The sequence below is a fragment of the Musca domestica genome, unplaced genomic scaffold (genome assembly GCF_030504385.1).
Source record: "Musca domestica strain aabys unplaced genomic scaffold, Musca_domestica.polishedcontigs.V.1.1 10, whole genome shotgun sequence".
NCBI classification, from domain to species: domain Eukaryota; kingdom Metazoa; phylum Arthropoda; class Insecta; order Diptera; family Muscidae; genus Musca; species Musca domestica.
The window spans coordinates 12,935,978-12,951,100 of NW_026712115.1; the positions used below are offsets into that span (position 1 = coordinate 12,935,978).

A 15,123-nucleotide genomic window follows, 5' to 3' on the forward strand; every position below is an offset into this window, starting at 1 on the left:
TAGGTGAGGTTGATGGATGTTGATAGCGTGTGCTACTACAAGTGCTGTGCCAAAAACCTAATGGTGCAAATGCAAGAAGAGTAGGCGATGGGTGTTTTTTGCTTGAGAATAAAAGACATACACACACACTTAAATGCTTAAAGGAGTAACATCGAATCAATATAGGTCCGGGGCAGCAGTGCAATCGTACGTAAATGCGATTTTCCATTGCCAACGAAATTATTCACAAAAAGATAAAACATCTTCCTAATTGAAAGTAATTCATTACATCTTGATAAAAAAACACACACACAAATGTGCAATGTTTTAGTTCGTAAAATATTTGAAATTCGCCATTGCTATGCCTAGCTTATTTTATGACAAAAGATACGACTCACCATTTTTACAGACTTATATTTTTTGTCGTGTCTCTCTAAACGCCATTCCGCAACAGCAGTGCCGTCATTCTCTTATGGTGGCTAATGGCCAATGTAAAAGTCATTAGTTAGACATTTATTGGCAGTATCTCGCAATGCAGTTGATGTCACTCTGTTCGGCGGACGGCAGAACATTGAATATCCTGTTGATCTAACTTGCATTCCAATTATTAATTCTGAGATGACGACTGCTCCTAAAGCAATTAATAGAATCTCACTCTGAAAACATTCCAATGCACAGACGGCAGAGCTGTGCGCATCGACTCAGTGCAGTTTAGAATATTAATCGAACTTGCCAAGAAGAGTACAGAACATCTCTCTAAGAACAGTGTTTCGATACGATGTTTGTTTGAACGTTCTTTCAGACGAAATAATGTCTGGACTAATGACAAGCATATACCACCCACATTTAATGCGACATCTTGGAATCTTGTGGTGGCATTTTATTTCGAAATTGGGCTAAAATTTAAAAGGTATGGAATGACATTTTGATGTGCAATGTCATGTAAACACATCCGATTCGAATTAAACAATTTATTCAAGGTTCGGGTTGAACCCCAATTACAGGTATATTAGGTATATGTATTTCACCAGTTTCCAATTAAATTAAGATTGCTCATTTTCTGTCCACGTCCAGGTACATATCGTGTATTTTTTCCTATTAACATATACGGGTTTGTTGTACTATTATAGTTATAATAAAAATTATTAATGTTATATTTCTTATTTTTATAATTTATTGTTATTATTATTTTTGAATCCTAAGTTACATCATGCTTATTTATTTCGGTGGGTAAACGATTTTTACAACAGCCCCTATTTCTTGTTCCACGCAATCGGAAATATCTGTGATTTCTTCCCAACTGCCTGGCATTCCAATCAATGTTTCGTTGTTGGTGATACCTTAATTATTTTAGGATTCTTCCTCTCGGTTTCCTTCCCAAGAATGTCTATCATATTTTTCTACCATGCACGCTGCGACGAGAAACAGTGTTCTTTTTTTGACAATTACATACGCACATTCGGAACGAACAACTAATGGTGTGGCTGCTGCTGCTGCAACATGTAAACTAGTTTGTTAGCTTGTTGTTGCAACGCTGTGGTCGTGGTTGGTTTAATCATTTGTTATTTGTGGGTATTTTTAGAAAAACCACATTTGGTATCGGTTTAAAAATAGTTTATGGCTAACGAAGAAGTAAAACCAAAACAGGAACAACAACAACAGCAGCCGCAGCAACGACAACCCCATAATCTCATAGCCGATCAAATAAATGCTCGCAAATAGATAATTAAGTTTGAAGCAAAAACGAATGCTTTTTTCTAGAGCCGTGAGCGTGGCTCTACAACGATCCATCGCTATTTGTTCGTTGGAGGCACTTTGCGATGGAGCTAGACTCGGCAACAACACCGACAACAACAGCAACAATGAAGACAACAACTTTGAGGCGACTTGGCCAAGTACGAACGTTGGCTAATCTGAGCGCTAGTTTTTGTACATTAGCTGGAGACATTTGAGCCCGAAACGCCTTGCGTCGGCCAGCGCCAACTTCTTTGCTGTGCATTTGATTTTTAGTTAAGGTCGCCATCGTTGTTGTTGTCTTTGCATTCATTAGTTGTCGCATAGCAAGGCCCGCGCTGGACGACGGTGTTGTGTGGTATTCATTGCTATCTAAAAATATCGACAAAATCACCGCATGTTTAAATAAACATGAGCTTCATACGCCACCGGCCGGATGGATACCTATACGATGTGTGCCTATGCGAATACACCGACTGACAAAGTCCATTTTCAAATGGAGGTGTAGACAGCAAACTGGCAGGCGCAACAGCCAGCAAAAGTCGTGTGAGTTGTTGTGGCATTAACAGTGGCAAGCTGCCACCACTACCTTCAAATTGTAACACATCAGATGCACATCTGAGCATGTGCAACGACAACAGCGGATTCGTCTAATGATGGCGCCAAACATTTGCTCCTCGCATCCATGCTTGGCACACCAGTCGACGTGTGACGCATATATCTACACGCCAATACGGGGAAGCATTGCAGCGAACATTACGAGCACGAATACAGCATGGCGAAAAAAAAGAAACAATAATAACAACAACAGAATCGTAATAATAGGTTTTTTTTGCAAACATGTTTCCAATTTAAATGACCACCTTCTTCTTCTTCTTCTGCGTTGTAGCATGGCCAGTATGTTATGTCTGTGACAGCTTAAACTATGTACGAATGGAACACTGCCATTGACTATGGTTTAATCGTTGTTGCAGCCGTGTTTTTATTGCAATCCTATGCATTTTAGATGTCCAAACACAAAACTCGTAAATTTTCTAGAATTTTCTCAAGCTTTCTCAGATGGAAAGGAAAATATTTGTAGTGATTAAAATTTGCAATTTTGATTGGATAACTTGTAAAAGATACTCGTTTCCAATTCACACACATTCACTTAATTACATCTTAGAGACATGAGGCGTATTTTTCTGATATTTTTAGCAACGATAAGATGATTCATGCGATTCTCGACTATCAGTAGCGTGCATTTGGTTGTATCAGCAGTAGTAGTAGTTGTAGGGGGTAATTCTTCATGTCATCACTAAAATAATATAACTATTAATATTGGGGTAGTCACGAGCCATAAACAAATCACTGCGACGGAAGTGCACTCAAAATTGAACCAAATTGGAACTTAATATCGGCGAAGTTGTGCATGTGTGTGTGTGTGTGTCAGAACCCAAATTTTTAATGTGTGACGGATTGTTCGACTGACACCCTGCAATGCATCATAAAATAGCGTTATATCTCTGTTTGGTACAAATATAACTGTTTTCAAAAGATCAATATTTTCGTATCACTCTATATCTCCATGAAGAGATGAGATAGTTTGTCATTCAAATATTCTACAAGAAACTAGCTTGCTTATGGGGTACAGGCCGTTATTAATTTTCTCCTTGTTGTGCGAAATAAAGTTCACTTAACATTAAATTGAACATTACGCTCCTAATTGGTTGATTCTATTTCATCGATTTTATTTCATTTAGGTCGAACTTATGTAGTATTATTGGGGTAATCTCAAAAACATTTTACTATAACATTAAAGTTGGCGAATCTTAGGAAATCTTCACCATACTATGGAGGGTATATTAACTTTGTCATTTCATTTGTATTTCCTGGAAATGTTTACGTTCGACGTTGTGTAAAATTCTAAGTCGATTTAGCGGTATCCTATCTTTCTAGCGAATTGGAATGAAAGGCTAAAATTTTGCACATGTGTGTACTTTGTCAGCAGGCAGGTCAAGTTCGTTGTGGGGGCCTGCCGGTTAATACATATCGCCGCCATATAAGCGCACTTTCCGATATTCGATATTTAAATCATTTGACCCACATTCTCTAACGGAATTCATCTCAATTTCGTATTTACACTTTTTAATGGATGTTAACTCCTGTGACACCCATATAATGTTACCTCCAGGTGTTCAGAATTTTAATGCTCTTAGACACACATTCCAACGGAAGTGTTTCAAATTTTATATTTGGTGATAATAATAAATATCAACCACTGTCGCAGAAATTACCTTTATGATATTTTTAAGACTTAAACCTCATGGTGGAGGGTATTAAAAGCTCGGTTGAACAAAATTTATTACATGTTTCTCTTTTAGCTCAATACCTAGTTTAGCCTCGCAGGCCATTGCTATCTGCCCAATGTAAAAGTAGAAGATTACTAATTGGAGTTTATACTTTTTGTGTGTCAATATACCCTCAGGCTCAGCGACGTAACAATAAATGCATTTATCGTGTTTTGTCATTTAATAGGTCGAAACGGTGCTTGATCGAAATAAATGTTTTAGGTCCTATGTTTCATTTGGAATTGATTAAGTGATGTCCATCTGTATATGTGATGCGAACAATATTCAACCGATTTGTTTGTAGCTTGGCAAATTGTAATTGTTATATTTGGCCTGGATTGGTTTTAAAGATGGGCAATATCCTCGCACATCTGGTACTACCCCACCAACTGTAAAACATAAAAAAAATTGTTCATTTCGTAGAAAGAGTATCAAAAAAATCCAAACGTAAGAGCCAAAACTATCATCGCCTACTATTGTCAGAGCATTCTGTATTTATCAACCACACCGAAAAATATAGCAATATAGACAAATTACAATTTATGGAAATATTTGGTCGCCAATTTTGCAATAGCGAAAATAGTGATAATGGTCAATAGAATAATTTCTAGTTCGCCATTTCAACTTTAAACGAACACACTCAAATGATACACGGTAAGGGCCAATCCGACTGAATCTACGCCATCCGAACTATATATGCATTAACATAGAATCCCACGTTCTGGTTAAGGAGAAGCTTCAGCACCCAATTTCCAAAAATAAAGTTTATTCGCGTGGAAAATTGTGTGTTTAAAATTACTCATACTTTTATTTTTTTATTTATCAAATAATTGCATAGCAATATCGTCCAACTATATGTATCTTCACTAGATTAACTTCAATGTCTTTCTGTATATATTATCGATAGATCAAACACAATTTTCTGAATGGAAAATATTGTAATCAAAAATGAAAACAAACCTCACCTTTGTGTTGAACATTGAAAAAGCAAAGGCCAAGCGTATAGAAAGTTTTAAACCCAAATAAATGGTCGTACAAAACACAACCAGGCCACCTCGATGTAAAGACAATCACCCTTCAAACTGTTTTCAACTGAGCTAAACAGAACAAATCTATAGCAGAGTGTAGCATATTTCATGGCCTCCGGTCATTAGGAATTGCTTCCGGAATTTGTGGGATTGACAAAAAGCAGCAGAACACAAACAACTGTTTAACATTGACCTTAATATTGGTGGGAAATTGCCTTTTTTGTTGATGTTGTTGTTGTGGCAATAGTTTATAAGAAGTCAACGGCACATATTTGATTGGTGTTTGATATGGAGCATGTGCTCATTCGTATGTACATCCACCTAACTATCTGTCTATCGGCCTGCCAGCGTGTCTGTCTTCATTGTTTACTCGTTACAAAAGTTATTGCCGTGAACGGCCAGATAACAACAGTCACACAATAATACGGTGACAATCGTTCGTATTTGTTGGATTTATCCACCCCCTCCTACCTCCTTCAACAACAGATATAACGCCGCCAAAAAATAAATAATAATAGAAAACAACAAAAACATGTTTATTATTTTCCTCTTTGTTTATAAATTGGTCTATTCGCTAACAACATTAGTGCTTGTACGCTCCGACAATCTGTTGATCAAACACCAATTCGGCATGCACAATCGCTTCAATATCGTCAATAAACTTTGTTCAATTGTTATCAATATCATGACAAATGGTTCAAACGGCGTTTCTTGTGACGACCGATACGCAGCTGGTGTGATTGACATAAACACCTTCGTAGCATACTGAGCTACGAAAATTGGTTAATAACAAAACAAAATAATATTTTAGCATAAAGCGGATAATAGTTAATTATGCCATCCGAATAAGGAGGGAAAGAAAGAGGAATCTACATAAATACGTATGCAGTTGACAAAAGGATTTTTCCCAATAGAATGCAAAATGTACGTTCACCGGTGCTAAAATGCAATATTTTCTGCGATTTTCTTTGAAAAAAAATTGTATTTGAGTGCTCATTCTTTTCTCTCCGAACTATCCTGCGAGTATTGTGTGAAACAAAAAGACAATGCAATGTATGTTTGTGCAAAATCAAAAAAGGCAGAACTCAAAAGAAAAAAATGTTTTTTTTGACCTTCGCATAACGTTAACCTTTTGTATACCCTCCACCATAGTATGGAGGGTATATTAAGTTTATCATTCCGTTTGTTACACCTCGAAATATACATTTTAGACCCCACAAAGTACATATATTCTTGATCAGCATAAATGTCGATTTAGCGATGTCTGTCCGTCTGTCCTTCTGTACGTCTGTGGAAATCACTCTAGCTTCCGAACGAAATGAAGTAGATTGATAAAATTGTACTCAAATGCATATTATGCCTGCAGGACTTTTGGTGTTGAAAATGAGCATGTAGGTCCACGTTTTGGTATAGACCCATATAAGGGTACCTCCCGATATTCGGTACTTTGTTGACTTTAGCGACATTATTCACCGGAATTGTTTCAAATTTGGTATTTGATGTTCGTAATGGATGCTACAACCTATGACAGGAGATTGTGTATGCAGGTCCACGTCTTCGTATAGCCCCCATAAGTTTTGTATTTGAATATTGTAATGGCTTATGACAAATGTTACGTATGCAGGTCAATGTCGCCGTATAGTCCCTAATATAACAGCTACATTCGGTATTTTTAAAATTTTAACAGAATTTTTAACTGATTTTATTGTTTTTGAAAATTCGTTGCAAGTGGTGGAGGGTATGCAAAGTTCGGCCCGGCCGAACTTATAGCTTTTTTACTTGTTAATAATTTGTTTTGGAATTGTCGCGAATTATAAAGTGCCGTCCCGACTCTGCTCCGAAAATGAAAGAATATGGATAGAACTGACTACGCATGTATACACAGTTGAATACCGACAAATCCTCTAGCCATTATAACCACACTTTAAAAATTTTTGTGATATTCTAGGGACCGACAAATTTGCTGATGCATTGTAAATTCCAATAATGTACTGTCCAACTCGATTTACTACTCGTCAAGAGTGTTTAATGCAAGCCATCGGCTATAATTGCATTATTAAACAATAAAGGAAATTCGACATGTCAATTATATAGAAATATTTTTACTTTTAATCAATTAACAAATTTTCAATTTCAATCAATTTTTATCGTTTTTTTTTTTTTTGCAATGGAAAAAGTTTGTATTTTTGTTCCCCCATTTGTTGCATTACATGCATTTTCCCTGCAGTCATCAATTATCAAATGGAATTTTCTACAATAATAGATTTTCGTAGAAATAAAAGAAAAACAAATATTGAAAAGCACGGAGTAAAGTGGTGGGATAGAATTTCATATCTATTGTCACGTTCATTTTAAGTGTTAACAAGTTATTTAGTCATTCGTGTACTATCAATAACTCATCATTGTAAATCCTAGTAAAAATAGATTTTTTAATTGTTTGCGGCGTAATATTGACTCGATTTGGCAATTAAAGCAATTTTCAAATATCTATTCGTTATTAATCAATCATTGCAGAAGATAATTAGTGAGCATTGATTAGTAGCATTGATAGATTAAAAAATAATTATAACTTTAGACTGTAATGAAATAAAGAGTATTCATAATAATATTAACTTGAATTCCAAGAAATAGGAATTCGTAGAAAATTTCTGCAACATCAGTACAAAAAATAACGGTTTACATTTTCGGTTTAAATTTTCCACTTTATTTAATCTTTAGAGATAAGTAATATGCATGAACATGAATAGAGTATAAAAGGCTATGGAATTGATTCGAAACATAAATCTGAGCAGACATTGTCGAACAAATTTATGTGAGTGTCGTATAAAATGGAGAAATGTTACGATTCGCTTACAACCAACAAGTATATTTTACACATTTGTTTATTCTCATTACACATTGAGAATATCATTCACACATTCGTCGTTAATACATTCGAATAAATGCATTGATATTATTTACTTCGCTGAAATTTCGAATGTATATCTAGCCTTTGAGGAAACCGTTCAAGTCTTTGTCGGTTGAGGTGATAAATTCTTGCACAAACATGGACTCTCTTGACAACGGCATTACTTTCGTTTATGAATGAATTTTTGCTTTTTACTATTTACAATTTCACAAATAATAACATGTCAATACAATTTAGACCAATGAGTTGAAATTATCGGTCACAAACGTGAATTGGTAATTATGTTCGATTAGTTTAGCAAGAAAAGTTATTTGGTGTTTTTGTGTTTGCTTAAGTTCGAACTGAGAGTGGGATCATTTAAAAATTGCCATCAATGTTGTTGTCCTCATAGCATGGTATTACAATAAAATCAGCATGTAAAAAAACATCTAAGTTCGGCGGGGCCCGCCACCATTTCGAAGGAACTTGAAAATTAAAAAAAAAATCTGAAAACTACCACTTAAATGAAAACCGTTATATGGGGACTATACGAAGACGTGGCCCTGTATGCGCCCATTGCAAACTTCAAATACGAAGATCTGGATCTGCATACAACATTTTTGGCCGTAGGTTGTAGTACTCATTAGGATCTTCCAGTACGAAATTTGAATAATGTTGCTGAAATCATCAAAATACCGAATATCGGGAGGTACGGTTACGGCGGCTATACGAAGACTTGGACCTACATATATAAAAATTTTTGTCATAGGCTGTACTCATTACGAACTTCAAATACGAAATTTGAAAAAATTCCGGTAAATAAAATACCGAATATCGGGAGGGCTATACGAAAACGTGGATCGACATGACCCATTTACGAACTTTACCTGCTTACTATTAAACTATGAATGTATGCAAAATTTTAACCTTCTCAATTCGTTCGAAAGATAGCTTGATTACAACAGACAGACGGCCATTTGTAGGGCCTATTATGAATATTTCGGGTGTTACAAACGGAATGACAAAGTTAATCTACCCTCCATAGAATGGAGGTTATAAAAAAGCACCAGTATTGACACTATTGTTGTTTGCTCCAATTAAAGTTTATTACTTAACAAAAGCTGAATTCAACAACAATCACATAACTAGAAAAATCATATTTACCATCATTGAAATTTGCGCCACGTAATCTGATTCACCTTTGTTGATAATCGGAAATGACATCTTACTGTAATAATTCTTCCGAACACTATATTAATACCGCTCGCTCTCTATCTCTCACTCTCTCCTCAATATGGCTAACATATTTTTGTTTTCTTATTTCCAGCTGGTACTTCCGTAAAATCAAACGCATTGAGGCTGAGAAGAAATTATTACTGCCAGAAAATGAGCATGGAGCATTTTTAATTAGAGACTCTGAGAGTCGCCATAATGACTATTCGCTATCAGGTAAGTTGCAATTTTAATAAAATCGCGATACCAGCCCGCACGTACCACATACATATATATGCACACAGCGGCTGGCATTTGCTTACTGGTCAAATGAAAATAATTGCCAATAGCAAAGCATCTTCTCTTGTGTAATTTCATAAGCAGACATTTTATGTAACATTTAATTGTTCGTAAAATAAAGAGATCACAGTGCAAAGACAAACTAACAAACATCGAGAGTATATTTTAACCATGATAATATTTTTTAAACGATATTTATATTTATTATACATGAGATGTAGGACAATATATCAATTCACGCTTTCGGTTAGAATTTTGAAAAATCATATCAAAAAATCATAAATTTCAAAAAAAAAAGAGTCATGATTTAGTCTAAACTTCGCTCATTGTAATATTTGTATTAATGTTAGATATGCTTGGAAAATTACCAATATCGGTCCACTTATTTTGGTATTTTCCCTACAAAGAGTCAACATTTTGAATAGCTCACATATCGATCAATATTGATCGAAATATTAAATCAGGCACCAAGATGCGAATATATACCTTCTGATGGGAGCCATTGAAGTGCCTGCTTAAAACTTAGCATATCGTAATATCTGTACAGGGTGAGATAAAAAACTGCAACAAAGTCAACCGCCATAATTTTTACATTTTTTTAAATTTTATTGAATGAAAGCAAAAATGTCGGAAATAGCATCAAAATTTAGAATAAGTCTAGATTTGTTGGAATTGGTCACCTTTGGCACGAATTGTGGCCTTCAAACGGCCAATGAAACCGTCACACCCTGCCCGAATGTTGCTCTGCGGTATTTTTTCCCATTCCCGACAAAGCGCTTGCTCGAGGTGATCGACACTTTGGTATTCTTTAGTGCTAACCTTGCTTTCCAAAATATTCCAGACACAACTGTCCAACGGATTGGTATCCGGTGGCCATTGTGAGCTGGAAATGAAGCGAGGAACCTCATTTTGTATCCAAAATGTTTGCGTGCCCAAGGCTTTAATACACCCTCCAGAATATTTTCTGATGCCACGGTCGATTAATACGAGCGGACAGCGACCACCATCATCATAGCCGGCGCTTGAGTTCTGGTGGCCAACCGAAGGCGCACATTTTCAGCCGACCTCTTTGTCAAAAAACACGATAATTTTGTTTGTGAATAAACTGCTGGGAAACAAATTTGGTTTTCTCATCGGAGAAAACCAAATTCGGCAGTTCACCACTTTCGGCCAAGCGAAGCCACTCTTTAGCTCTTTTGAGTCTATGTTCTTTCTGTTGCGGTGTGAGTTCTTGCACTTTTTGGAATTTCAATGGCTTTACCCCGAGCTCATTTTCAATATTTGCCGAATGGAATATTGTGATATGTTCAGCTCACGAGCCATTTGCGGCCACTGCGACGCGAGATTCGATCAAGTCGCTTCTTTACTTTTCGAACCATTTCTGCTGATGTTGCTGTTTTCTTCCGTCCACTTCCTTGGCGTCGGGCTACGCTACCAGTATCACGGTAACGAGCGATGGTACGAGACACAAAAGATTTATTCACATTTAAATGCTGGAGTACTCTAACGATAGCCACTTGTAGTTTTCCAGTCAAATATAAAGAAATCACACTATCGCGCTTGAATTCTATCACCAATTACTTTTTTTCTGGAAAATTCTCACCAAAATGCTTTAGACCGCTTGTAAACAATATAACGTGCTGTCACTGGAATAATTTTTACAGCTGTCGGACGAGTGGCTTGGAAATGACAGCAGTCTGAAGTTGATTGGAGTTTTTTCATCTCACCCAGTTTATATATTTTAAAAACTAATGATAATTATAACAGCAAAATTGCCATCGTCAATATAATTTTAAATAAAATACTTTGTAAATTTATTAAAATGTTGTAACATTTCGCCGCATAAGTGTGAACGTTGTGTATATATTAAAGTAAAACGCGCATATATACTTACATAACGTAGCGCTCAAAATAATGATATGAATTAAGACTATTGTTTGAAGCTTTGTACGTTAATTAATTAAATTTTATTGTTCTTTCAGTTCGTGATGGTGACACAGTAAAACACTATCGTATCAGACAGCTGGACGAAGGTGGTTTCTTCATTGCAAGACGCACAACATTCAGGTATGTATATCACGAACAGTACCATACCATTGATCAGTTTAAGATGCAATAGCATTTTTTTTTTCTAACAAATAATTCAAAATTTAATTAATTCTATTGCAGAACACTCCAAGAATTGGTTGAACACTATTCCAAGGATTCGGATGGCCTGTGTGTTAATTTATGCAAGCCGTGTGTGCAGGTAAGGTCACATCCACAACTCTACACCCTCCATCCAGCCACACAAATCACAAATTTATTTCCCCCACCTCTTCCATTTGTATATTGTTTATACACCTACATAATATAATTCAAAAACAAAATTCGAATGCGATATTTTTATTTTGTTTCTGAGCGAATTGATAATTTTTGTTTCTCTAAATTCGACACGATTTAAACAAACTCTCGTGCACATTTGTTTGTTCTACACAACTTTTATTTAGAACGATGGTCTTGTTATTGACTTCTAACTAACAAAATAATTATTGTTGTTATTACTATTGTTATTAAAAATACATCAACAACTAAACTAATACTAAACAAACTAAAACTAAAGACCAGTCAATTTGCGGGTATATTTGAGGTAGGATTGATTGTAATATAAGTAATTTTGTCATCACATTGTTGTTGTTGTGTACATTCATTCCTCCTCTCGCCAGTCAGTCTATAATTCACCAATTGCATTAAAACAAGTACCGCTGTCATCTACCATATGTCATAGGCTCACGCAATATCGTATGTTTATTTATACCAATATCTATATCTATAAAAGAGGAAAATGTTTGTATGTTTGTTTGTTTGTTTGTTTGTTTGTTTGTTTGTTTGTAATTTATGGACTCGAAAACCGCTGAATAGATTTTCCTGAAAATTTCCATATATACTGCAACATCGCCTGAAAGTAACATAGGCTATATACATTTTTGAATTTCCACTTGGAACTGGAGATATAGCATCAGAACCGGAGGTACCTCCCAAAAATTTAGATTTTATATGCACATATCTATTGATTGGTTGAAGATACAGTCTCCAAATTTGGAATACGTAACGGAATTTGGAACAAAAATAAGTTTGCCAAATTATATTGAAATCGGTTCAGATTTGGATATAGCTCCCATATATATTTTCGGCCGATTTCAAGCATTTGATGCACCAAACACGCTATGTATCCCCAATTTCAATGAAATTTGAAACGTGTGATAGATTTTATCTAAAAAATTGATTTTCCAAATTATATTGAAATCGGTTCAGATTTGGATATAGCTCCCATATACATTTTCGGCCGATTTCATGTATTTGGTGGACCAAACACGACATGTATTTCCAATTGTAATGAAATTTAAAATAAGTAACGGAATTGGGAGCCAAAATGAATTTGTCAAATTAAATTGAAATCGGTTCAGATTTGTATATAGCTCCCATATATATTTTCGACCGATTTCATGTATTTGATGCACCAAACACGCTATGAATCTCTAATTTCAATGAAATTTGGAATGTGTAGCGGAAATTGAAACAAATGTACATTTGTCAAATTAAATTATTAAAATCGATTCAGATTTGGATATAGCTCTCATATATATTTTCGACCGATTTCATGTATTTTATGCACCATACACGATATGTATGTTCGATTCCAAAGAAATTTGGAATATGTAACGGGATTTTGATGAGAAAATAAATTAGTCAAATTATATTAAAATCGGTTCAGATTTGAATATAGCTCCCATATATATATTTTTCCGCCGATTTCACATATTTGATGCACAAAACACGATACGTATTTCCGATTCCAACAAAATACAAAAATAAATTTGACAAATTATATTCAAATACGCTCAGATGTGATTATAGCTCCCATATATATACTCAGCCGATTTCACATATTTGATGCACCCAAAGCGAGAGAGACAAAATCTGGCACCAGCAAAAATTGCCAAATTATATTGAAATCAGTTGAGGTTTGAATATAGCTAACATATATATTTCGGCCGATTTCATACATATTATGCACTAAACACGATATATATGACCGATTCCAATGAAATTCAGAATGTGTGGCGGAATTTGGTTATAATAATAAATGTGATAAATTAATTGGAAATTAGTTAGGTTTGGATATAGCTCCCATATATATATTCTCGGCCGATTTCACATATTTGACGCACCAATTTCAATGAAATATGAAAGGTATGGCGGAGTTTGGTGTAAAAGTAATTTTTTTAAAATTATATTTAAATCGGATCAGATTGGGATATGATTTTAATAAGAACCATTGACCCAAAACGCCTTAGGCTAACACTAAAAAACAACACAACAATTTATTTGAAATACGCTTATTACGGCAAAGTATGTTGCTATCTCGAATTCACTAACTGCAATAGAAATGCCACTCTACTTAAAAAATGCAGTTTCCTGCACGCTTGGTATTTGCTATGAAATAAATAAATCCAAAGGACAAATGTATGCATGTCATGTTACTACTTTTGTAGTGATTTTCTTTATTAACGCATTAAATTAGTGCAATATTTTTTTTTTTTAATTTTTAAATTTGTTTTCTTTATCCAACATATATTCGTAAATAAAATTTTGAATGCATATAAAATCAAAAGGGGTAGCGAAGCGCACCGGGTTCAGCTAGTATATCATAATTCATCTTGTAAGATAGCCAGCCCCTATCCTTCGATATATGATCTAAGATTTTATGTTTTCCTGGAACAATATGCTATCATGCCAATCATGTTGTCCTCGGACAATATGCAATCATGCGATCCAAAGAACCAAATTGACCCTTCGCGTGTTTTATATTCCAAAATAGGACCTGTCAACCTATCCTGGTATATCGGGTTCTTAATCCGTTCGTACATAACAGTCCGATTGCACGTATTGCTGATTTATTCGAAGGGTGTCATAACTCAATAACCAATTTTTATAAATCAACGCTGAAAAGTGTTAATCCTTTCTTAGTATTACCACACATGAAAAGAGTTATACTCTTTTTAATCGATATCTTAAAAATACAAATTTTATATGCGAATTTTTAAGATTTTTTTAGTTGGAAAATGTATAAAAACACAAGATCTGTGGCCATTCAGTCGCTCTTATTCTTTTTGTCAACGGTGTTTGTTGCGAATCTGTACTCTAAGTGCCAATATTATCATTTGTGAGGGTTTTCGGTGTTCTGTAAGAAAATGTAACGATGACGTAGACTTGTATTGGCTCAGATTTAGTGGTTAGAGTTTTTGATGTCGACTTGTTCTTGTTTAGTGTTTTTGTTTATAAAAAAATAAAAAAATGTAAATTCCAAATCAAAAAAAAATCAAAACATCAAATCGAAGAAGAAAAATAAATAAACAGTCAACATCGACAACAACTAATGCCATCCGCACATTTACGGCGGTATCGACGTCGACAAGTAGAATAAGGGTGATTGTGTGGCTCGACAGCATCCATAAGACATAGTACTTAAAATACTAAGAGCTCAAGAATATCAGTAGGCAACTTATCGAAAAAGTAATTCTGACAAAATAAACTTATTTTTAGATGTAATGACATCTGTAAAATGTGGGTTTCTTTGTTTTCTGCCTATAATTACCGAAAAGACCATTAC

General features: G+C 35.0%; 1 protein-coding gene across 5 annotated transcripts in view; it reads left to right on the forward strand.

The window, feature by feature from the left end:
* Positions 1–15,123, forward strand: part of LOC101891623 (tyrosine-protein kinase Src42A) — a 118,554-nt gene that overhangs the window by 99,268 nt on the left and 4,163 nt on the right. For all 5 annotated transcript variants that reach the window (XM_020034585.2, XM_005177403.4, XM_011298211.3 and 2 more), the window contains 3 exons: positions 9,286–9,407; positions 11,453–11,537; positions 11,640–11,718. In XM_020034585.2, the coding sequence (XP_019890144.1) occupies positions 9,286–9,407; positions 11,453–11,537; positions 11,640–11,718 (286 nt within the window). The remainder of the gene's footprint in view (positions 1–9,285; positions 9,408–11,452; positions 11,538–11,639; positions 11,719–15,123) is intronic.